The following is a 26,104-nucleotide window of genomic DNA, read 5'->3' on the forward strand; positions in this document are numbered from 1 at the left end:
ATCGGATCTCGGTATTGGAATTCCGATACCCGCAAGTATCGGCCGATACCCGATACTTGCGGTATCGGAATGCTCAACACTAGTGATGACCCAAATGATGGTACAGCCGCGAGACTTGGGCAAACCCACTACAAAGTCCATCCCGACCATCTCCCAAGGCCTGTCTGCCACCGGCAAGGGATAGAGTAACCCAGCTGGCCATTGTCGAGGAGACTTATTTTTGGCGCAGAACACACACGCCTGAATATAATCTCTGACATCTCGAACCATATGTGGCCACCAGTACATCCTCGCCAGCAGTTCAGATGTCCTCTTTGTCCCAAAGTGTCCACTCACCTTGGACGAATGAGCCCAAGAGAGAACCTCCGGTCGCAAATTAATGGGCACAAAAGTCTTGCCCGGAGGCACAGACTCTAGGGAAACCGGAGCTATGGTTCTCAGGCTCTCCAAAGGGACAATAAGCCGAGGCTCTCCTTCCTCCTCCTCAGATGACACAACAGAGCGAGAGAGGGCGTCAGCACGAATGTTCTTCTCCCCAGCGAGATAATGGAGGGTAAAGTGGAACCGGGAGAAGAACAAGGACCATCTGGCCTGGCGAGAATTTAGCCGCTGGGCTGTTTGTAAATATAGCAAGTTTTTGTGGTCCGTGAAGACTTCAAAGGGAAAACGAGCCCCCTCCAAGAGATGTCTCCACTCAGAGAAAGCCAACTTCATCGCCAGCAACTCCCTGTCCCCAATGGAATAATTCCTCTCCGCAGGTGTGAAGGTCTTGGAAAAGAAGAAGCACTGATGCTTCCGACCTTGAGCATCCTTTTGAAAGAGGACTGCTCCTGCACCAACAGAAGAGGCATCCACCTCCATTATGAACGGCTTATCAACATCGGGACGATGTAGGATGGGAGCACAAGCAAAATGAGACTTAATAGCAGAAAAGGCCCTGAAGACCTCTTCAGACCATAATTTGGGATTTGCTCCCTTCTTGGTGAGGGCTACCAAGGGAGCTACCAAAGTTGAGAAGTGGGGAATGAACTGGCGATAGTAATTTATGAACCCCATAAAGCGCTGCACCGCTTTAAGAGAATGGGGTTCTTGCCAGTCCATCACAGCCTGTAGTTTGGCAGGATCCATAGCCAATCCCTGGGCTGAGATGATATAGCCCAGGAAAGGTAAAGACTCCTGCTCAAACATACACTTCTCCAACTTTGCATAAAGAGAATTTGCCCGTAAGAGGTCGAAGACTCTGCCAACATCTCTCCGGTGGGAGTCAATATCTGGAGAGAAGATGAGAATATCATCCAGATAGACTACGACCGAGGTGGAGAGCATATCCCGGAAGATGTCGTTGACAAAGTCTTGGAAGACGGCTGGGGCATTACAGAGCCCAAAGGGCATCACCAGATATTCATAGTGCCCATCTCTGGTGTTAAACGCCGTCTTCCATTCATCCCCCTCACGGATGCGAATCAGGTTATAAGCACCCCGCAGATCTAATTTGGTAAATACCCTTGCTCCCCGAAGCCTATCAAAAAGCTCAGAAATCAGGGGCAGCGGGTACTTATTTTTAATGGTGATGGCATTAAGACCCCTGTAATCTATGCAAGGACGTAACTCTCCATTCTTCTTCTGCACGAAGAAGAACCCCGCCCCTGCTGGTGACACTGACTTCCTAATGAACCCTCTTGCCAAATTCTCCTGGATGGATTGGGACATAGCCTCCGTCTCCGGGAGAGAGAGGGGATAGACACGTCCCGAGGAGGTTCTGCTCCAGGCAAGAGATCTATAGGGCAGTCATAGGGACTGTGAGGCGGAAGGGTCTCCGCAGCCTTTTTGGAGAAGACGTCAGCATAGGACCAATAGCATTTGGGAAGAGAAGAGAGATCTGCGGGTATCTCAGTGGTGGAAACCTGAATGCACGCTTTCACACATCTGCCCTTACAAGCATCACTCCAGCCCAATATCCTCCCAGAGGTCCACTCAATATGTGGGGAGTGGAAACAGAGCCAGGGTATCCCCAACAGAATCTCATCCATTCCCTCGGGTAGGACAAGAAGGGAAATAATCTCCTGGTGGGATGGGGACATGGCTAAGGTGAAAGGGACAGTCTGATGTGTGATCTGTAATGGAAGTGTTGACCCATTCACCACTCTAACAGTTACTGGTTTGGGTAGCATTACCAGAGGTATTGTGTGGTGCAAAGCAAAACCAGAGGACATGAAATTTCCCTCTGCTCCTGAATCCACACAAAGGTCAACTGTATGAGTGGATGAGCCTAAGAGGATTGTCCCTTTAAAGGACAACTTGGAGGAAAATGCCGCTGAGTCTAGTGAACCCCCTCCTATGGTCACTAGACGCGATCGTTTCTCTGACCGCCGTGGACATTGATTTGCATAATGTCCCAGTTGTTGGCAATTTTTACACACCACGGGTATTCGAGCAGACTGAGACCTAGGTCCCGCTCGAGAAACCTCTATGGCCTCATGGGAGTCGGATGCCTGAACAGGAGACTCTAGAGGTTTGGCAAAGGTGGGAGCCAGCCGAAACCTCTGCCTACACTGGGTCCGCTCCAACCTCCACTCATTAAAACAGAGATCGATGCGGGTAGAAATGGAAATGAGCTCCTCCAGTGTGGCAGGAATCTCCCTAGTGGCTAAGGCGTCCTTTACATGATCTGCCAGTCCTTTCCAGAACACCGGAATAAGAACTTTATCTGGCCATTCTAGCTCAGAGGCAAGAGTCCGGTATTGGATGGCAAACTGGCTGACCATGGACGAACCCTGAGTAATTGCCAACAATTGGAGCGCGGTATCGTGGGTAACATGTGGTATCAAAAAGACCTGCCTCAGAGCGTCCAAGAAGAGAGGAGCACTCTGTACCACACGATCATCACGCTCCCAAAGCGACGTTGCCCACTCCAACGCCCTGCCCGACAAAAGAGAAATAATGAATGCCATTTTCGCCTGTTCTGTAGGAAAATGTGTAGCCAGGAGCTCGAGGTGTATAGAGCACTGGCTCACGAATCCCCGACACAGTTTACTATCACCAACAAACTTGTCTGGAAGTGGGAGACGGGGTATAGTCGGAGCAGGGGTGGCAGCGGACAGACTGCCTGCAGTTACACTTGCAGCCTGAACAGCGACAGCGGTGACGTCCACAGCTGAGGTTGTACGCTCTAGAGCCGCCAACCTACCCTCCAGCTGCTGGATGTACCGCTGTAGATGCTGATCGTCCGCCATTTTCCAGCCAGACCCTGGCGCTAGTGTACTGTTAGGGCTAGCAGAACGCACTGAGTAAATATAAATGTTTTATTGAAACAGATGCGTTCGCAGACCGGGGTCCACCGTGCAGGAGAACCTGCTGCTAGGAAACGGCGGCACTATATTGCGGTATAAACCAGCTCTGTTAGCTTCACAGAGCAGCCGAGAAAGCAATGCTCTGTGCCCTGTTAGACTTTCACAGAGGCACAGGCTAACTACCCAAATTAGAGCAGTCAGTGGTCATGCATGCATACAAAACTCCTCACCGGAGGTGCCAGCATTCTAGGGGCTTATCTCAGCCGGGTCCCTGAATACATTCAAACAAAATCTCCTCGCCGGAGGTGCCAGCATTCTAGGGGCTTATTTCAGCCGGGTCCCTGAACACATACAACCACATGACCACACTGGCGCAAAGCACATAACTTGAAAAGACACTAGCGTATGGCCGTGCGGCCATGCGAGCCTTAAATAGTTGCAGCACATACAGGACCATCCTAGAAGGACCAATGAGAGGCTGCTACAGAGCCTGCGCACCTACAGGACCTTCCTAGAAGGACCAATAGAATTGACAGCAGTATCTAAACATGTGACCCTCGATCTCCACAGAGAGATCTTACTCTGGGCATGCTCAGAACGAGGAAAGCAGGACTTAGTCCCAGCAGCGTCTGCTCGCCGCTGCCCAACACTGGCCTCAATGGCAGAAGCAGGAAATGTAGCAGCAACTCTTTGCACAGAGTCAGCATGAGCGAGACGCTGGGACCGACATCTCCGCTGAGCAGGCAGCTCACTTCTCCACTGCGGCAGGAGAAAAATGGGAGACCGCAGCGGAGATGGCCCGAGATTCCCCCTGTGCAGAGGCGGGAACTCGACCCCTAACACCGAGTTCCATCAATGGTTGTCTCCACCCAATCTGCAGCCAGGGAAGGCCGTGTGCGACAATGCTGCAAACCTGGGTGCGGCCCTTCGCCGGGGCCATGTCACACACGTGCCTTGTATGGCTCATGTTTGGAATCTGGTTGTCCCGCAATTTTTATCCCACTATCCCGGACTAGATGGGCTTCTGCAGAGGGCACGGTCGCTGTGTGCTCACTTCCGCCGTTCACATCCCGCAACTCGATGACTTGCATCTCTACAGAAGTCATTGGGCCTGCCAGTTCACCGGCTGAAATGCGATGTGCCCACACGGTGGAATTCAACTCTGCACATGTTGCAGCAAATGTGGCAGCACCGACGAGCCCTGGTGAAATACGTTATGACGTATAGCCTGGGCCAACGAGATCAAGAGGTGGGGCAAATCACGCTGCAGGAGTGGTCTCAGATCAGGGACCTATGCACCCTTCTGCACAGTTTTGAAATGGCAACAAAGATGTTTAGTGCTGACGATGCCGTTATCAGCATGACCATTCCGGTGATTGACATGCTGGAGCACACCTTACACAGTGTTCGGAGTCAGGTGGTGGAACAAGAGGAGGAGGAGGAACAGGAGGAGTCGTATGCCAACGAGATCAAGAGGTGGGGCAAATCACGCTGCAGGAGTGGTCTCAGATCAGGGACCTATGCACCCTTCTACACAGTTTTGAAATAGCAACGAAGATGTTTAGTGGTGACGATGCCATTATCAGCATGACCATTCCGGTGATTTACATGCTGTAGCACACCTTACACAGTGTTCGGAGTCAGGTGGTGAAACAAGAGGAGGAGGAGGAACAGGAGGAGTCGTATGCGGAAGGGATCATATCTCCAAGGTCAAGAAGGTTGCAGCACCAAGGCGGCTGGCATTGGAGGCTGGGGAGAGGGATTACCGAGGGCGCATGGTAGCAGGCAAACTGTTGAGGAAAGTGCAGGAGGCGAGGAAGAAGTGGAGGACGAACTGGTGCTGGGCATGGAAGACTCATTCGATGAGGGAGACCTTGATCAAATTTCTGTTGTGCGAGGTTGGGGGGAGAGGGCAGACGATGGAAGCATGATTCTCACCTCACCACCACCAAGACAACAAGGACTTGGTCCTCCTGGATGCGCAAGACACATGAGTGCCTTCTTGCTGCACTACCTGCAACATGACCCTCAGATTGTCAGAATCCGAAGTAATGCCGACTACTGGGTTGCCACACTCTTAGATCCCCGGTACAAAAGCAAATTTGGTGAAATAATTCCTGCCATAGAAAGGGATTCACGCATGCAGGAGTATCAGCAGAGACTGTTACAGAATCTAACATCTGCTTTTCCACAAAACACCAGTGGTGCACGTAGTGAATCTCTGAGCTCTAACTTGCCAACCGTGGGACTATTGAGTCATCACTCAAACCGTAACAGTAACATCGTATCTGGTGGTAACAGCAATTTTTTCCAATCGTTTCAAGATTTTTTTTAGACCATCCTTTGCAAGGCCACAGGAGACAAGAAGTCTGACGCACAGCCAACGCCTAGAGAGGATGGTACAAGATTATCTCCAAGTTAACATCGATGCCATGACTGTGGAACTGGACCCTTGCTCATTTTGAGCTTCCAATCTTGAAAAATGGCCTGAGCTCGCCACTCATGCCTTGGAGATCTTGTCGTGCTCCGCAGCCAGCGTTCTCTCTGAACGTGTGTTCAGCGCTGCTGGTGGTGTGCTGACAGATAAGCGCACGCGGCTGTCCAGTGACAATGTAGACAGACTAACGTTCATCAAGATGAACAGATCCTGGATCCCCAAGGACTCTTCTACCCCTGTGTCATCTTGGGGAGACTAAAAGCTTGATGGTTTTTGAAAATCACCTCACCAACCATTTTAAAAAACTCTGGCGAAATTTATGCCACTTAAGTGGTGTCTGTGGCCGAATTTTGGGAAAAAATGGAGACTCTTTGATTTAGTCTCCTTGCTGAGTTTAACATGACGTTGCCATCGTCAATTCCAGGTGGGTGGGGTCATCTGCAGAGTTGTTTACTCATACTATGGCCTGGGATTCAGAGGTCTGCTCCAAAGCTTCAGTGTCTGCTAGTCAGCAGAGTAGCCCAGCCACCCACCGCCTGTTTACCTAAGTACTATTTTTAACAGCATCTGGCCCAGGAAATCCTTTTGGGCCTAGTAGAATTTGGTGCTACTCAGCAGCGTACCCCACCCATGAAGCAAGCTACACCGCCTGTTTACCTAAGTACTATTTTTAACAGCATCTGGCCCAGGAAATCCTTTGGGGCCTAGCAGAATTTGGTGCTACTCAGCAGCTTACTTCACCCATGAAGCAAGCTACACCGCCTGTTTACCTAACTACTATTTTGTAACGGCATCTAGCCCAGGAAATCCTTTTGGACCTAGTAGAATTTGGTGCAACTCAGCAGCGTACCCCACCCATGAAGCAAGCTTCACCGCCTGTTTACCTAACTACTATTTTTTAATGGCATTTGGCCAAGGAAATCCTTTTGGGCCTAGTAGCAATTTCTGCTACTCAGCAGAGTACCCCACCCATGAAGCAAGCTACACCGCCTTCTTTCTTTCTCAATCTAACCCCTCGGCTCTGGGGTGTTCACTTTCCCTCCAGCTCTCTCCTTTTCACAGGTGGACTACTGCATGTTTTCACACTGTGGCGAATCTTTTGGGCCCAGGCATAAGAAGTCGTTGAGGTAATGGATAATATGTGCTGCCTTACAAACGTCCATGATGACACATTCGAGGAAGCAACTAAACGCCTCAAATAGTGAGCAGGATATGGAGCACCCCATGGGCAAACAGCAATCTATGTAGTATGCTCCTTCACAGAAGCAGCCCAATGGGAGGACACTATTCGGAGGCACAGGTAGTAACCGTAACGCCCCCTCAATGTCTGTTTTGGCCATTAGGGTGCCCCTTCCCAACTTCTTGACCCACCTGATTGCCTCGTCAAAGGAGGTACAGTACATAGTACTGTACTTGGTTCCGCATCGATGTTGTCGTTTACTGACCTGCCCCTTGGATATGACAAATGGTGGATTAGTCTGAATGTATTGGGTTCATTTTTTGGCACAACTCCCAACAGGAGTACCACTACGTCTTCTAGGGAAAAAGTTCTGAATGGACCCGCCGCCATTCTACCTAAAGATATTTCTTTCTTTTTTTTTTTTTGTCGTCAAGACGTGTGGGTGTTGGTAGAGTGAGTTTAGATTTTTACTCCAGCCTTTCTTAACTTTAGAAGGGCATGACATGCCTATATCTGTGTCTCCTCCTCCTTTTACTCCTCCACCTCTTTTCTTTTTGCATGACTATGTGTAGTTATGACTTTTCCATGTGGTTGTTGTGTCTTCTGAGCAATTTGTCAGCTTTTGGACACCTTTTAAGGTGTTTTCTATGTGTTTTCCATGTGTTTGTATGTGTTTGTGTTTGCCTGCCATTGGTTTCAATGGGGTTCGACGGTGTTCATCGAACAGTTCGGCGAACATCTCCCTGTTTGACGAACCGAACCGAACCCGAACACTAGGGAGGAGGCTCATCTCTAGTTGTGAGTACAAAGGCTGAAGAGGTGAGCGGTGAGTAAAAGTATTTGTTTTTCATATATTACGCTTATTATGCTCTGAGGTCTAGAGAGCTCCCAGACTATAGTAAGAGACATTCAATTCGCAGAGAATAACTTCTCTGTGAATAGAATTTCCCATAAAAATCCATGCTAACAGATTAATTTAAAATTCGCCTGATCGGCTCATCTCTAAACACTGTAGGAAATAGATATAAGAACAAGTTATTGTATCCATGTAGAATGGTTATTAACCCCTCTGTGACCTTAGACGTACTATCCCGTCGAGGTGACCTGGGCCTATCTGACCCTCGACGGGATAGTACGTCATAGCCGATCGGCCGCGCTCACGGGGGGAGCGCGGCCGATCGCGGCCGGGTGTCAGCTGCCTATCGCAGCTGACATCCGGCACTATATGCCAGGAGCGGTCACGGACCGCCCCCGGCACATTAACCCCCGGCACACCGCGATCAAACATGATCGCGATGTGCCGGCGGTGCAGGGAAGCATCGCGCAGGGAGGGGGCTCCCTGCGGGCTTCCCTGAGCCCCCCGCAGCAACGCGATGTGATCGCGTTGCTGCGAGGGTCTTACCTCCCTCCCTGCCTGCTCCAGACCCGGATCCAAGATGGCCGCGGATCCGGGTCCTGCAGGGAGGGAGGTGGCTTCACAGAAGCCTGCTCAGAGCAGGCACTGTGAAGCAGCCTGCACTTCTCGCAGATCGGTGATCTGTCAGAGTGCTATGCAAACTGGCAGATCACCGATCTGTATTGTCCCCCCCTGGGGCAAAGTAAAAAAGTAAAAAAAAAAATTTCCAAATGTGTAAACAAAAATAAAAAAAAATATTCCAAAATAATGAAAAAAATATATATATATTATTCCCATAAATACATTTCTTTACCTAAATAAAAAAAAAAAAACAATAAAAGTACACATATTTAGTATCGCCGCGTCCGTAACGACCCGACCTATAAAACTGGCCCACTAGTTAACCCCTTCAGTAAACACCGTAAGAAAAAAAAAAAAAAACGAGGCAAAAAACAGCGCTTTATTATCATACCGCCGAACAAAAAGTGGAATAACACGTGATCAAAAAGACAGATATAAATAACCATGGTACCGCTGAAAGCGTCATCTTGTCCCGCAAATAACGAGCCACCATACAGCATGATCAGCAAAAAAATAAAAAAGTTATAGTCCTGAGAATAAAGCGATGCAAAAATAATCATTTTTTCCATAAAATAGTTTTTATCGTATAAAAGCGTCAAAACATAAAAAAATGATATAAATGAGATATCGCTGTAATCGTACTGACCCGAAGAATAAAACTGCTTTATCAATTTTACCAAACGCGGAACGGTATAAACGCCTCCCCCAAAAGAAATTCATGAATAGCTGGTTTTTGGTCATTTTGCCTCACAAAAATCGGAATAAAAAGCGATCAAAAAATGTGACGTGCCCAAAAATGTTACCAATAAAAACGTCAACTCGTCCCGCAAAAAACAAGACCTCACATGACTCTGTGGACCAAAATATGGAAAATTTATAGCTCTCAAAATGTGGTAACGCAAAAAATATTTTTTGCAATAAAAAGCGTCTTTCAGTGTGTGACGGCTGCCAATCATAAAAATCCGCTAAAAAACTCGCTATAAAAGTAAATCAAACCCCTCTTCATCACCCCCTTAGTTAGGGAAAAATAAAAAAAATGTATTTATTTCCATTTTCCCATTAGGGCTAGGGTTAGGGCTAGGGTTGGGGCTAGGGTTAAGGCTACAGTTAGGGTTGGGGCTAAAGTTAGGGTTAGGGTTGGGGCTAAAGTTACGGTTAGGGTTTAGATTACATTTACGGTTGGGAATAGGGTTGGGATTAGGGTTAGGGGTGTGTCAGGGTTACTGTTGGGATTAGGGTTAGGGGTGTGTTTGGATTAGGGTTTCAGTTATAATTGGGGGGTTTCCACTGTTTCAGCACATCAGGGGCTCTCCAAACGCGACATGGCGTCCGATCTCAATTCCAGCAAATTCTGCGTTGAAAAAGTAAAACAGTGCTGCTTCCCTTCTGAGCTCTCCCGTGTGCCCAAACAGGGGTTTACCCCAACATATGGGGTATCAGCGTACTCAGGACAAATAGGACATCAACCTTTGGGGTCCAATTTCTCCTGTTACCCCTGGGAAAATACAAAACTGGGGGCTAAAAAATAATTTTTGTGGGAAAAAAAAGATTTTTTATTTTCACGGCTCTGCGTTATAAACTGTAGTGAAACACTTGGGGGTTCAAAGTTCTTACAACACATCTAGATAAGTTCCTTGGGGGGTCTAGTTTCCAAAATGGGGTCACTTGTGCGGGGCTTCTACTGTTTAGGTACATTAGGGGCTCTGCAAACGCAATGTGACGCCTGCAGACGATTCCATCTAAGTCTGCATTCCAAATGGCGCTCCTTCCCTTCCGAGCCCTCCCATGCATCCAAACGGTGGTTCCCCCCACATATGGGGTATCAGCGCACTCAGGACAAATTGGACAACAACTTTTGGGGTCCAATTTCTCCTGTTACCCTCAGGAAAATACAAAACTGGGGGCTGAAAAATAATTTTTGTGGGAAAAAATTTTTGTTTTATTTTTACGGCTCTGCATTATAAACTTCTGTGAAGCCCTTGGTGGGTCAAAGCGCTCACCACACATCTAGATAAGTTCCTTAGGGGGTCTACTTTCCAACATGGTGTCACTTGTGGGGGGTTTCTACTGTTTAGGTACATTAGGGGCTCTGCAAACGCAATGTGACGCCTGCAGACCATTCCATCTAAGTCTGCATTCCAAATGGCGCTCCTTCACTTCCGAGCCCTTCCATGCGTCCAAACGGTGGTTTGCCCCCACATATGGGGTATCAGCGCACTCAGGACAAATTGGACAACAACTTTTGGGGTCCAATTTCTCCTGTTACCCTCGGAAAAATACAAAACTGGGGGCTGAAAAATAATTTTTGTGGGAAAAAATGTTGGTTTTATTTTTACGGCTCTGCATTATAAACTTCTGTGAAGCCCTTGGTGGGTCAAAGCGCTCACCACACATCTAGATAAGTTCCTTAGGGGGTCTACTTTCCAACATGGTGTCACTTGTGGGGGGTTTCTACTGTTTAGGTACATTAGGGGCTCTGCAAACGCAATGTGACGCCTGCAGACCATTCCATCTAAGTCTGCATTCCAAATGGCGCTCCTTCACTTCCGAGCCCTTCCATGCGTCCAAACGGTGGTTTCCCCCCACATATGGGGTATCAGCGCACTCAGGACAAATTGGACAACAACTTGTGGGGTCCAATTTCTCCTGTTACCCTCGGGAAAATACAAAACTGGGGGCTGAAAAATAATTTTTGTGGGAAAAAATTTTTGTTTTATTTTTACGGCTCTGCATTATAAACTTCTTTGAAGCCCTTGGTGGGTCAAAGCGCTCACCACACATCTAGATAAGTTCCTTAGGGGGTCTACTTTCCAACATGGTGTCACTTGTGGGGGGTTTCTACTGTTTAGGTACATTAGGGGCTCTGCAAACGCAATGTGACGCCTGCAGACCATTCCATCTAAGTCTGCATTCCAAATGGCGCTCCTTCCTTTCCGAGCCCTCCCATGCGCCCAAACAGTGGTTCTCCCCACATATGGTATATCATCGCACTCAGGACAACTTGGACAACAGATTTTGGGGTCCAATTTCTCCTGCTAACCTCGGGAAAATACAAAACTGGGGGCTAAAAAAATAATTTTTGTGGGAAAAAATTTTTGTTTTATTTTTACGGCTCTGCATTATTAACTTCTGTGAAGCCCTTGGTGGGTCAAAGCGCTCAAAACACATCTAGATAAGTTCCTTAGGGGGTCTACTTTCCAAAATGGTGTCACTTGTGGGGGGTTTCAATGTTTAGGCACATCAGTGGCTCTCCAAACGCAAAATGGCTTCCCATCTCAATTCCTGTCAATTTTGCATTGAAAAGTCAAACGGTGCTACTTCCCTTCCGAGCTCTCCCATGCGCCCAAACAGTGGTTTATCGCCACGTATGGGGTATCAGCGTACTCAGGACAAATTGTACAACAACTTTTGGTGTCCAATTTCTTCTCTTACCCTTGGGAAAATAAAAAATTGGGGGCGAAAAATAATTTTTGTGAAAAAATATGATTTTTTACTTTTACGGTTCTGCATTATAAACTTCTGTGAAGTACTTGGTGGGTCAAAGTGCTCACCACACCTCTAGATAAGTTCCTTAGGGGGTCTACTTTCCAAAATGGTGTCACTTGTGGGGGGTTTCAATGTTTAGGCACATCAGGGGCTCCCCAAACGCAACATGGCGTCCCATCTCAATTCCAGTCAATTTTGCATTGAAAAGTCAAATGGCGCTCCTTCGCTTCCGAGCTCTGTCATGCGCCCAAACAGTGGTTTACCCCCACATATGGGGTATCGGCGTACTCAGGACAAATTGTACAACAACTTTTGGGGTCCATTTTCTCCTGTTACCCTTGGTAAAATAAAACAAATTGGAGCTGAAGTAAATTTTTTGTGAAAAAAAGTTAAATGTTCATTTTTATTTAAACATTCCAAAAATTCTTGTGAAGCACCAGAAGGGTTAATAAACTTCTTGAATATGGTTTTGAGCACCTAGAGGGGTGCAGTTTTTAGAATGGTGTCACACATGGGTATTTTCTATCATATAGACCCCTCAAAATGACTTCAAATGAGATGTGGTCCCTAAAAAAAAATGGGGTTGTAAAAATGAGAAATTGCTGGTCAACTTTTAACCCTTATAACTCCCTAACAAAAAAAAATTTTGGTTCCAAAATTGTGCTGATGTAAAGTAGACATGTGGGAAATGTTACTTATTAAGTATTTTGTGTGACAAGTCTCTGTGATTTAAGGGCATAAAAATTCAAAGTTGGAAAATTGCAAAATTTTCAAAATTTTTGCCAAATTTCCATTTTTTTTGCAAATAAACGCAGGTAATATCAAAGAAATTTTACCACTATCATGAAGTACAATATGTCACGAGAAAACAATGTCAGAATCGCCAAGATCCGTTGAAGCGTTCAAGAGTTATAACCTCATAAAGGGACAGTGGTCAGAATTGTAAAAATTGGCCCGGTCATTAACGTGCAAACCACCCTTGGGGGTGAAGGGGTTAATGATGAAAAATCCCATCCATTCTAATATTTATTTCCCGGAGGTCTCAAGTTTCCAAATTCACGATCCAGTATGTTTTCCTGGTATCTGGCGATGTTTAAGTAATAATAGACACAATTTCATGTCACAAGATGCTGATTAAAAGCAGATACTGTATCTGTCAAAAATCTAATTAATCTGACCTGATTTTTGCTACTGCTTGTATTTAGCATGTGGTTCATCACAATTAAAGTGATCATTGCTTATAAATCAATTTTTTTAAAACATAGAGCTAGTGTCAGAAATTTTATCTTGGTAAATAAAAGACACAAACACGCAAATCAGACATCAGTCGCTTTATAATGACTTTATTGTGTTCACTTATAATATTAAAAGGAACCTGTCACCCCCAAAATCGAAGGTGAGCTAAGCCCACCGGCATCAGGGGCTTATATACAGCATTCTGTAATGCTGTAGATAAGTCCCCGATGTATCCTGAAAGATGAGAAAAAGGGGTCAGATTATATTCACCCAAGGGCGGTCCCGCTGCGGTTCTGGTCCGATGGGCATCGCGGTCCGGTCCGGGGCCTCCAAACTTCTTACAATGACGTCCTCTTCTTGTCTTCACGCTGCGGCTCCGGCGCAGGCGTACTTTGCCTGCCCTGTTGAGGGCAGAGCAAAGTACTGCAGTGCACAGGCACCGGGCCTCTCTGACCTTTCCTGGCGCCTCAACAGGGCAGACAAAGTATGCCTGTGCCGGAGCTGCAGCGTGAAGACAAGAAGAGGATGTCATCATAAGAAGATGGGAGAACCGCAGCGGGACCGCCCCTGGGTGAGTATAATCTAACCTCTTTTTCTCATCTTTCAGGATACATCAGGGGCTTATCTACAGCATTCTGTAGATAAGCCCCTGATGCCGGTGGGCTTAGCTCACCTTCGATTTTGGGGGTGACAGGTTCCCTTTAAAGATCCAATTCCTTTGTGGAAGACATGAGAGGGAATAGATGCTCAATAGTGATGAGTGAATATACTCGTTACTCGAAATTTCCCGAGCACGCTCGGGTGACCTCCGAGTATTTTTTAGTGCTCGGAGATTTAGTTTTCATCGCCGCAGCTGAATGATTTACATCTGTTAGCCAGCATAAGTACATGTGGGAGTTGCCTGGTTGCTAGGGAATCCCCACAAGTAATCAAGCTGGCTAAAAGATGTAAATCATTCAGCCGCGGTGAGGAAAAGTAAATCTCCTAACACTAAAAATACTCGGAGGTCACCCGAGCTTGCTCGGGAAATCTTGAGTAACGAGTATATTCGCTCATCACTAATGCTTAACAGTTTTTTCACCTTATATTTGATTTTTCCCCAGTGATACATGATGCCAACACTTTTTATAATAAGGAAAGAAGAATTATATTTTTATAGACTCAGATTAAGGATATTAACAGTGTTTAAGTTTTACATATAAATTTGACATGGAGACTCAATTTGTGATCTCAGACCTACTTCTCTTTGTGAGCTGCAATGAATATAAGGGCTTTACAATCAGTGTGGTCACTCACATCCGTTATCTTTTTAATCTTACAGCGGTCAATGATAAAACCTTCTCCAACTAGAGCTTTCCTGGCAAAATCCTCATCATAATTGATACCATGGAACTTGTGTTTCCCCACTGTGAAATATGACATCTCTAAACAACCCATTAATATTATGTGTCCTCCAGGTTTCAACAATGAAGAGAACTTCCTGAGATATCTCATGTAATCATTCTGATCTTTGCTTATAACATCTAGGAGCCAACCACTGATGACACAATCGGCTGGTGGTAAGACGATCGGATCCATCATATCTTCTTTCTCGAGGTTGCACTTCACAACATGTTGAAGGGCTGTTCGCACTTTTTTTGCTTTGTCCTGTAACTGATCACTGAAAGAAATGGGAAAACGATGAAAATAATTGTACCGTAGTCAATATTGAACAGGATGGCATTACAGTTCAGTGGTTAGAACTGAATCATTGACTTCCAGTTGTGTGTGAATATATGTTTGCAAGCTTTCATAGCACAAATGCTCCTTCTTCAGGCAGGATTACAAATGAATTTAGAAGAAAAAGGCACCTTATTTAAGAGATATTACAGCAGGACATTTATCCATGAGGTGGGATGGATGATTCCTCCTAAAGGTAAGGGTACCGTCACACATTGAAATTTTCATCGCTGCGACGGCACGATCCGTGACGTCGCAGCGATCGTATGATCATCGCTCCAGCGTCGTAGACTGCGGTCACACATTGCAATCACGGCACTGGAGCGATGCCGAAGTCCCCGGGTAACCAGGGTAAACATCGGGTAACTAAGCGCAGGGCCGCGCTTAGTAACCCGATGTTTACCCTGGTTACCAGCGTAAACGTAAAAAAACAAACAGTACATACTCACCCGTCGGTGTCCTTCAGGTCCCTTGCCGTCTGCTTCCTGCTCTGAGTGCAGCCGTACAGTGAGAGCAGATCGCAGCACCGCTGCGCTCTGCTCTCACTTTCCGGCCGGCACTCAGAGCAGGAAGCAGACGGCAAGGGACCTGAAGGACACAGACGGGTGAGTATGTACGGTTTGTTTTTTTACGTTTACGCTTGTAACCAGGGTAAACATCGGGTTACTAAGCGCGGCCCTGCGCTTAGTTACCCGATGTTTACCCTGGTTACAAGCGAAGACATCGCTGGATCGCTGTCACACACAATGATCCAGCGATGTCAGCGGGTGATCAAGCGACGAAAGAAAGTTCCAAACGATCTGCTACGACGTACGATTCTCAGCAGGGTGTCTGATCGCAGTAGCGTGTCACACACAGCGATATCGTAACGATATCGCTAGAACGTCACGAATCGTAACGTCGTAGCGATGGAAATTTCAATGTGTGACGGTACCCTAAGCCAAGGAAATCAAATTAGGCATTTTGTTACAAACGGAGAGGCGATGGGAATATTCTTAGTTATCAGGAGTTCGTCTGGTGGAACTGTGAATTGTGTCCATTTAGTGAGTCATAATTAAAAACTAGTGTTACATCGAGTCCTGGTGTCAAATAATTAAACATCTACATCAGTTTGAATGCTCAAATTGTTTTCTCCCTGTCGTCCTTAAAATGACCTTTTAGGATTAAGACTTTTAAATCTGTCATACAGTGTCCCGGTAAAGAGAAATGTTTTCCCACAGTCGTGTCCATTTCATTCCTGATTGTGTATCAGTGTAGGTTTATCCTTGTTTGTAGTTTTTGCATGGTTTCCCCAATATAGATACCTCCAGGGCACCTTGTACTTTGTACCATGTCACCACATTGGAGGAAGTGCATGAGAAGAAATCCATGACCCTATAGTCCAGATTTGTGTTTGCTATGCAGACTGTATTTGTAACGCCCCAAGGTCCTGGTTGTAACAGTGGCATTGCTTTCCTCATGGGGAGAGTGATGTCACACTTGGAAGCGATGGAGGATTTCCTATAACAGGTAATTAGCACATACAACACCATTCTGACTTCAGGCCAGAAGGGGGAGCTCTACACCCAAAATCAGGGGAGCTGCTCCCTCTTTGGTTGGAAGGAGGAGTTAGTTGCTAGGCAGTTAGGAAGAGTTAGTTAGTTGGTGTCTGACAGAAGACTGGGGCAGTCTGAGGCAGAAGAACAGGGGAGGGGCCGTACAGCCTGAGGTGCTGTAGCCCCTATATAGTGTGATACAGAAGGAAGAACAGCTTGTAGCAAACGTGCCGGAGAGAAAAGCACAGGAGAGTGACAACAGGGAAGAATAGCAGTAATTGGGCTACCTCCCTGATTGAGCACAGATACCGGTAACCGGAAGACCTAGGTTGTGTCATACTCTAGAAGGCACAGCAGAAACCGGTAGGACAGCTAGACTACACGTAACTTGTCCGCCCTAACACCAAAGAGACACAGTGACACATAGAGCCCGGGTCATGATAGAGATCCTGTAAAAAAGCTTGAGTCACCTGTCATATGGGTTTGTGTCCCACTTCAATAAAGGACAGAGATAACTGAGAGGAACTTGCTAAGAAGCCATAGGCAGTAAGGGACTATAATACCACCGACTTTTAATTTTTTAGTATCGTGTCGGGTTTTGCGAAACCCGACTTTGTCAAAAGTCGAGTCGAGTGAAATCGGCCGATTATCGCGCAAAGTCAGGATTGACCGAAACATGAAACCCAATGTAAGTCAATGGGGAAGCAAAGTCCGCAGTGAGTGGAGGACAGGAAAACACCTACAGTGCCCATTTTAATGTAAAAAACATCAATTCGTGTCACTTAAGCTTGTGAATCTTAATTTACCTTATAATAATAGTTAGGCATTGAAAATTGGGGGTCATTTGGCTAAAGTTGTGGGGGTAGGGCTGGGTCAAGTTTTTCGTTGGCCCAGGAAATGCGGACTACGTCACGGCGGTGGAGCAGGGAGAGGTCAGTATTTCAACTTTACAAGTGCTGTGATCCTGAGCAAGCAGGGGGCCCACTCATTCGCAATGGCACTTGCACAGGGCCCCTCAAAGTACGGCGTTGTGTTTGATGGCGGGGCGCCTCCCACCGGCAGAGACACTTTGGCGTGTTATGAGGGGCCCTGTGACAGTGACGTCGCCAATGAGTATGCCCTCCCCACCTGATGAAGGAACCTGCACTTTCATCTGCGCCTTCCTCTTTGTCCCCGTGTAAGGTGGTATAGTATGCGGGAAGGGGAACATGAATTTCAGCAGGGTCAGATTCTGGCTGTGTAGAGTGCAAGGGGAATGTAGTGGTCTGGGTCAATGTACCAGCAGACTCATGTAGCACTGGCTGGGCAATGGGCAGGATGAGGAGGAAACACAGATATAGGCATAAATAATAAAGTGAGCTAAATGCAGTTGAAAATTAGTAAGAGGACTAACCAGGCGGCATTGCTTTGTTCAGTGGAGGACAACTGTAATGAGAGGCAGACACAGTTAGTAGGCCCAACCAAACTAGTAGGCCAAATGCAGTTTAAAATTTGTAAATATAGGCCGAAAGCCTGAAGATTGAAGCTCAGCTTTGTTCAGTGGAGGAGAAAAGCAAGGAGTGGCAGACACCGTTAGTAGGGCCCAACCAAACTAGTAGGCCAAATGCAGTTTAAAATTTGTAAATATAGGCCGAAAGCCTGAAGATTGAAGCTCAGCTTTGTTCAGTGGAGGAGAACAGCAAGGAGCGGCAGACACCGTTACTAGGGCCCAACCAAACTAGTAGGCCAAATGCAGTTTAAAATTTGTAAATATAGGCCGAAAGCCTGAAGATTGAAGGTCAGCTTTGTTCAGTGGAGGAGAAAAACAAGGAGTGGCAGACACCGTTAGTAGGGCCCTACCAAACTAGTAGGCCAAATGCAGTTTAAAATTTGTAAATGTAGGCCGAAAGCCTGAAATTGAAGCTCAGCTTTGTTCAGTGGAGGAGAAAAGCAAGGAGCGGCAGACACCGTTAGTAGGGCCCAACCAAACTAGTAGGCCAAATCCAGTTTAAAATTTGTAAATATAGGCCGAAAGCCTGAAGATTGAAGCTCAGCTTTGTTCAGTGGAGGAGAAAAGCAACGAGCGGCAGACACCGTTAGTAGGCCCAACCAAACTAGTATCCCAAATGCAGTTTCATATTTAAAAATATAGGCTGAAAGCCAGAAGATTGAAGCTCAGGAAAAAAAACCTGGAGAACACGAAGGAGCGGCAGACACCGTTAGTAGGCCCCAACCAAACTAGTAGGCCAAATGCAGTTTAAAATTTGTAAATCTATGCCGAAAGCCTGAAGATTGAAGCTCAGCTTTGTTCAGTGGAGGAGAAAAGCAAGGAGCGGCAGACACCGTTAGTAGGGCCCAACCAAACTAGTAGGCCAAATGCAGTTTAAAATTTGTAAATATAGGCCGAAAGCCTGAAGATTGAAGCTCAGCTTTGTTCAGTGGAGGAGAAAAGCAAGGAGCGGCAGACACCGTTAGTAGGCCCAACCAAACTAGTATCCCAAATACAGTTTCATATTAAACATATAGGCCGAAAGCCAGAAGATTGAAGCTCAGGAAAAAAAACCTGGAGAACACGAAGGAGCGGCAGACACCGTTAGTAGGCCCCAACCAAACTAGTAGGCCAAATGCAGTTTAAAATTTGTAAATCTATGCCGAAAGCCTGAAGATTGAAGCTCAGCTTTGTTCAGTGGAGGAGAAAAGCAAGGAGCGGCAGACACCGTTAGTAGGGCCCAACCAAACTAGTAGGCCAAATGCAGTTTAAAATTTGTAAATATAGGCCGAAAGCCTGAAGATTGAAGCTCAGCTTTGTTCAGTGGAGGAGAAAAGCAAGGAGCGGCAGACACCGTTAGTAGGCCCAACCAAACTAGTATCCCAAATACAGTTTCATATTAAACATATAGGCCGAAAGCCAGAAGATTGAAGCTCAGGAAAAAAAACCTGGAGAACACCAAGGAGCGGCAGACACCGTTAGTAGGCCCAACCAAACTAGTAGCCCCAATGCAGTTCAAATTCCTATAGGCTGAAAACCTGACAATTGAAGCTCAGCTTTTTTCAGAGGAGGACAGCTGTATTGAGTGGTGCAGACAGACACAGGTAGTAGGCCTTAAAAAAGTTGGCTCAATGCAGTTTAAAAAAGGTTACAGGGGTACACAGGCAGCATTGGTGTAGTCAGCGGAGGACAATTGGATGGAGTGGCGCATACTTACTAGGCCTAAAATAAAAAAGTAGGCTCTCTGCAGGTTTAAATAGGTTACAGGGGTACACAGGCAGCATTGGTGTGGTCAGCGGAGGACGATTGCAAGGAGGGACCGCAGACAGACTTACTAGGCCTAAAATAAAAAAGTAGGCTCTATGCAGGTTTAAATAGGTTACAGGGGTACACAGGCAGCATTGGTGTGGTCAGAGGAGGATGATTGCAAGGAGGGACCGCAGACAGACTTACACAAATATCGGAAGGAATCCTGGATGGTTCCCAGAGTCTGAAGGAGAGGAAATGCTCCTTCAGGCCCTGGGATCCATATTCATGTAAAAAATAAAGAATAAAAATAAAAAATATGGATATACTCACCCTCGGACGGCCCCTAGCTGTCACCTCTGCAAGCGTCTGCCTCCGTTCCTAAGAATGCAGAGTGAAGGACCTTCAATGACGTCGCGGCTTGTGATTGGTCGTGTGACCGCTCACGCGACCAATCACAAGTCGCGACGACATCGCAGGCCCTACACTCACTGCATTCTTAGGAACGGAGGCTGCCGGTTACACCGCTAAGGTCCAGGGTCCGCCGGAGGGGTGAGTATATCCATATATTTTATTTTTATTCTTTATTTTTTACATGAATATGGATCCCAGGGCCTGAAGGAGAGTCTCCACTCCTCCAGACCCTGGGAACCACACACTGGGAACTTCCGATTCCGATTTCCGATATCACAAAAATATCGGAACTCGGTATCGGAATTCCGATACAGCGAATATTGGCCGATACTCGATATTTGCAGTATCGGAATGCTCAACACTACTTACTATCCCTAAAATAAAAAAGTAGGCTATGCAGGTTTAAATAGGTTACAGGGGTACACAGGCAGCATTAGTGTGGTCAGCGGAGGACAATTGGAAGGAGTGGCGCAGACTTACTAGGCCTAAAATAAAAAAGTAGGCTTTATGCAATTTTAAATAGGTTACAGGGGTACACAGGCAGCATTGGTGTGGTCAGCGGAGGACAATTGGAAGGAGTGGCGCAGACTTACTAGGCCTAAAATAAAAAAGTAGGCTCTGTGCAGGTTTAAATAGGTTACATGGGCACACAGGCAGCATTGGTGTGGTCAGCGGAGGACAATTGGAAGGAGTGGTGCAGACTTACTAGGCCTAAAATAAAAAAGTAGGCTCTTTGCAGGTTTAAATAGGTTACAGGGGTACACAGGCAGAATTGGTGTGGTGAGCAGAGGATGATTGCAAGGAGGGACCGCAGACAGACTTACTAGGCCTAAAATAAAAAAGTAGGCGCTATGCAGGTTTAAATAGGTTACAGGGGTACACAGGCAGCATTGGTGTGGTCAGCGGAGGACAATTGGAAGGAGTGGCACAGTCTTACTAGGCCTAAAATAAAAAAGTAGGCTCTGTGCAGGTTTAAATAGGTTACAGGGGTACACAGGTAGCATTGGTGTGTTCAGTGGAGCACGATTGCACCGAGGGGCAGACACAGTTAGTAGGGCCAAAAAAGTAATAGGCAAAATGCAGTTAAAAATAGGTTACAGGCGTACGCAGGCGGCCTAGCTTTGTTCAGTGGAGGACAACTGTAAGGAGTGTCAGACACAGTTAGTAGGCCAAAATAATAAAGTGAGGTTAATGTCTGGCAAAAAAAAAAATTCACAAATAAACAGGTGGCATACCTAGGTACAGGGGTGGGCTCCTCTGCTGAATTGCAGACAGTGGTAGTTGGCGCAAAGTATTAACTGGTGTAAATGTAGGACAGGGCCCCTGAATATTTTTACTAGCATCAATCATGTCAACAAATTGGTATTGGCAGTGCCATTGAAGGATTTAACAGCACAGACTAAACAGTGGTGGAGCAGTGAGAAGTAATTTTGCAAGTGGTAGAGCACTGTTTGAGCTGGGGGGGGAACACTCTCTCGTGGGCGGCGGTACTGGCCCAGGGCCCCTCATGTTACGATGGTGTGTCTGACGTTGGGTGTGCACCACCACCGCCAGAGACACTTCATTGTACTATGAGGGACCCTGTGCCAGTGCCGTCGCCCAAAAGTGGGCACACCCACCTGTTCAGCCAAACGGCACTCGCACGGGTGCTTGCGCCAAGTGGTGACAACGGCCCTGTGGGGGGAGTCAGCCCATTTAGGGAGGTGTAAAAATGGCCTATGGTGAACATACAGCAGCTGCAAATGGAGAAATTGGAGCAGTCAGCAAGACGAGTCCAAAAGCAAGACCTTTTTACAGGAAAGCTAGGTGTCAGCAGGGAAAGGTGGGGCAAAATAATTAGGAATTCATGATTGGTTCATTTTAATGAAGGTTAGATCATCAACATTTTGGGTAGCCAGATGAGTCCTTTTTTTGGTCAGTATTGAACCAGCAGCACTGAATACTCTTTCTGATAGCACACTAGCAGCTGGGAAAGCAAGCTCCTGTAAAGCATATTCTGCCAATTCAGGCCAGGTGTCTATTTTGGATGCCCAGTATTCAAATGGGAATGAAGTGTGAGGGAGAACATCGATAAGGTAGGAAAAATAGTTAGTAACCATACTGGACAAATGTTGTCTCCTGTCACTTTGAATTGATGCTGCAGTACCTGTCGTGTCTGCGGTCATTGCAAAATCACTCCACAACCTGGTCATAAAACCCCTCTGTCCAACGCCACTTCTGATTTGTGCACTTCTAACACCTCTGCCATGTTGCCCCCTGCAGCTCGTGTGAGAACCATCACTGCCGCTGTGTGCTGGGAATGCCTGAACCAAGCGGTCTACAAGAGTTGCTTGTTTGGTAGCCAATATTTGCTCAAGGTTCTCATGTGGCATGATATTTTGCAATTTCCCTTTATAGCGTGGATCCAGGAGGCAGGCCAACCAGTAATCGTCATCGGTCATCATTTTGATAATGCGGGGGTCCCTTTTTAGGATACGCAAGCTATAATCCGCCATGTGGGCCAATGTTCCAGGTGTCAATTCACTGCTTGTGCTGGGTTGAGGAGCACTTTCTGGCAAATCAACATCACTTGTCTCCCTCAAAAACCCTGTACCTGACCTTGCAACGCCACCAGTTTCTATTGCCCCCTGAGAAGCTTCCTCCTCCCATAAATATTCATCCCCATCATCCTCCTTGTCCTCCTCCTCTTCATCCGCCACCTCGTCCAGGAGACTTCCCCGAGCAGACAATGGTTGACTGACATCAAGGCTTCCCTCGTCCTCGGCTGCAGACGTCTGCTCCTTTATGTGCGTCAAACTTTGCATCAGCAGATGCATTAGGGGGATGCTCATGCTTATGATGGCGTCGTCTGCACTAACCAGGCATGTGCATTCCTCAAAACACTGAAGGACATGACACAGGTCTTGTAGCTTCGACCACTGCACACCTGACAACTCCATGTCTGCCATCCAACTGCCTGCCCGTGTATGTGTATCCTCCCACAAATACATAACAGCACGCCTCTGTTCACACAGTCTCTGAAGCAAGTGCAGTGTGGAGTTCCACCTTGTTGCAACGTTGATTATTAGGCGGTGCTGGGGAAGCTTCAAAGATCGCTGATGGTTATGCATACGGCTGGAGTGTATGGGCGGATGTGCGAGCAAAGTCTTCGCACCTTCAGGAGCAGGGCGGGTAACCCCGGATAACTTTTCAGGAAACACTGCACCACCAGGTTCAAGGTGTGAGCCAGGCAAGGAATGTGTTTCAGTTGTGAAAGGGCTATGGCAGCCATAAAATTCCTTCCGTTATCACTGACTACCTTGCCTGCTTCAAGATGTACACTGCCCAGCCATGACTGAGTTTCTTGCTGCAAGAACTCGGACAGAACTTCCGCGGTGTGTCTGTTGTCGCCCAAACACTTCATTTCCAACACAGCCTGCTGACGCTTACCACTAGCTGTTCCGTAATGGACACCTCGTGTGCAACACTGGCAGCTGCGGATGGAGTGGTCGTGCGACAGCGGTCTGTGGACGAGCTCTCGCTTCTGCTGGAGGACGAGGAGGAGGAGGGGTGGCGAACGCCTACAGCCAACTGTTTCCTAGATCGTGGGCTAGGCAGAACTGTCCCAATATGGCTGTCCTCTGTGGACCCTGCATCCACCACATTAACTCAGTGTGCCATGATGGACACGTAACATCCCTGGCCATGCCAACTGGTCCATACATCTGTTGTGAGGTGCACCTTTCTACTGACAGATTGCCTGAGTGCATGGACAATGCAGTCTTTGACATGCTGGTGGAGGGCTGGGATGGCTTTTCTCGCAAAGAAGTGTCGACTGGGTAGGTCATAGCGTGGCACTGCAAAGGCCATCAGGGCTTTGAAAGCTTAGCTTTCAACCAAGCGGTAGAACATCATCTCTAACGAGATTAGTCTAGCAATGTGAGCGTTCAAACCCTGTGTACGTGGATGAGAGGATGAGTACTTCCTTTTCCTAACGAGAGTCTCTTGTAGGGTGAGCTGGACTGGAGAGCTGCATATGGTGGAACTATGGTGGTGGACATGGCAGACTGAGAGAGGGTTGGTGATGGTATTCTTGCTGTTGGCCTACATACAGTGTTTCTTACCAAGAACCTGGTGATTCCCTGACTGTTTTGGCCTTGCGACGATACCTCCACATTTGCTGCAGGTGGTGTCGAAAACGGTGGGCTTACAGTGAGAGAAGGAATGTAGCGTTGCTGACTAGCTTCGTTGTGAGCGGGTGCAACAACGTTACAGGACGTTTGGTATTTAGTCCAGGCTTGCAAGTGCATGGTGGTTAAATGTCTGCGCATGCAAGTTGTATTTAAATTTTTTACATTCTGACCTCTGCTAAAGGTCCTTGAGCATTTCTTACAGATCACTTTGCACTGATCATTCGGGTCTTGGTTAAAAAATTGCCAGACTGCACTCTTCCTACTATCGAATACCTTTTCAGGCATTGCACACTGTGCTACTTTAACCGGATGGCCACGCTGTCCTACAACAGTTTTTGGTTTTGACACATGTTTTTGGCCAGATACGGGCCTGCCAGATGAAAGCTGTTGTGATGTTGATGCCTGCTGCTCCATTTCACAGCTACTACCAGCGGCACCCTGTTCCCACAATGGCTGCCAATCGGGGTCAACAACTGGGTCATCTATCACCTCCTCTTCTATGTCCTGTGCACTTTCCTCTGTGTCACCGTGTAAGCCGGTGGTATAGTGTTCGGGATGGGGCTCCATAGTCTCATCAGGGTCAGATTCTGGCTCAATACACTGTGAGGGCAATGTTGTGATCTGAGTCAATGGAACAACATAAAAATCTAGCTGTGGCTGTGCATCTGTGCACTCCATGTCCGATTTATCTTGTAATGGGCATGGCCTGTTAACAATTTCCCTTTCTAACCCAGGCACGGTATGTGTAAAGAACTCCATGGAGTAACCTGTTGTGTCGCCTGACGCATCCTTCACTGTTGTTCTGGGTGAAGGACACAAGGAAGCGACTTGTTCCTAACCGGGAGCATCCACTGACGACATGCTGCTTTTAAATTTTGCACTTTCCGAAGAGGAGGCGAAAGAGCTAGAGGCAGAGGCAGCAAGGAAAGCCAAAACTTTTTCCTGCTGCTCCGGCTTTAAAAGCGGTTCTCCTACTCCCAGAAAAGAGAGCGTTCGAGGCCTTGTGTAGCCAGACGATGACGCTGGCTCAACAACTCGAGACTTAGGTGCTATATTGCTTTTGCCACGACCACCTGATGCTCCACGACCACCACCACTACCATCATTACCAGCTGGCAATGACCGCCCATGGCCACGACCTCTTCCACCAGACTTCCTCATTCTTGGAAAAATGTAACCAAACTAAGAACCGTTATATGGTACAATAAAACCAGGTAAAAGGTGTACGTAAACTTGTTGTGAATCTAAATCTCCCTTTATAGGTGTGGGAGACTGCTTGGAAAATCAGGCCCACTGTATTACACTACACAGTTTCAGTGTCAGAAAGTGGCTGGCAGATATGCCACAAACAGGACTGACGCAGATGCCCTTAGTGGCAATAGAAATTTCCCTTTATAGGTGTGGGAGACTGCTGGGAAAATCAGGCCCACTGTATTGCACTACACAGTTTCAGTGTCAGAAAGTGGCTGGCAGATATGCCACAAAGAGGACTGATGCAGATGCCCTTAGTGGCAATAGAAATTTCCCTTAATAGGTGTGGGAAACTGCTGGGAAAATCAGGCCCACTGTATTACACTACACAGTTTCAGTGTCTGAAAGTGGCTGACAGATATGCTACAATCAGGACAGATGCAGATGCCCTTCGCGGCAATAGAAATTTCCCTTTATAGGTGTGGGAGACTGCTGGGAAAATCAGGCCCACTGTATTACACTACACAGTTTCAGTGTCAGAAAGTGGCTGACAGATATGCCACAAACAGGACTGATGCAGATGCCCTTAGTGGCAATAGAAATTTCCCTTTATAGGTGTGGGAGACTGCTGGGAAAATCAGGCCCACTGTATTACACTACACAGTTTCAGTGTCAGAAAGTGGCTGACAGATATGCCACAAACAGGACTGATGCAGATGCCCTTTGTGGCAATAGAAATTTCCCTTTATAGGT

The 26,104-nt window shown here is 47.0% G+C and overlaps 1 protein-coding gene across 1 annotated transcript in view; it reads right to left on the reverse strand.

The window, feature by feature from the left end:
* Positions 1-13,186: 13,186 nt before the first annotated feature.
* LOC143764281 (indolethylamine N-methyltransferase-like) overlaps positions 13,187-26,104 on the reverse strand; it is a 54,229-nt gene continuing 41,311 nt past the window's right edge. The window contains exons 3-4 of the mRNA XM_077249712.1: positions 13,736-14,766; positions 13,187-13,245 (exon numbers count right to left, since the gene is read on the reverse strand). Coding sequence (XP_077105827.1) covers positions 14,343-14,766 — 424 coding nt within the window. The 3' untranslated portion in view covers positions 13,187-13,245; positions 13,736-14,342. The remainder of the gene's footprint in view (positions 13,246-13,735; positions 14,767-26,104) is intronic.

Source organism: Ranitomeya variabilis, chromosome 4 (assembly GCF_051348905.1).
Source record: "Ranitomeya variabilis isolate aRanVar5 chromosome 4, aRanVar5.hap1, whole genome shotgun sequence".
In the NCBI taxonomy this organism is placed as follows: domain Eukaryota; kingdom Metazoa; phylum Chordata; class Amphibia; order Anura; family Dendrobatidae; genus Ranitomeya; species Ranitomeya variabilis.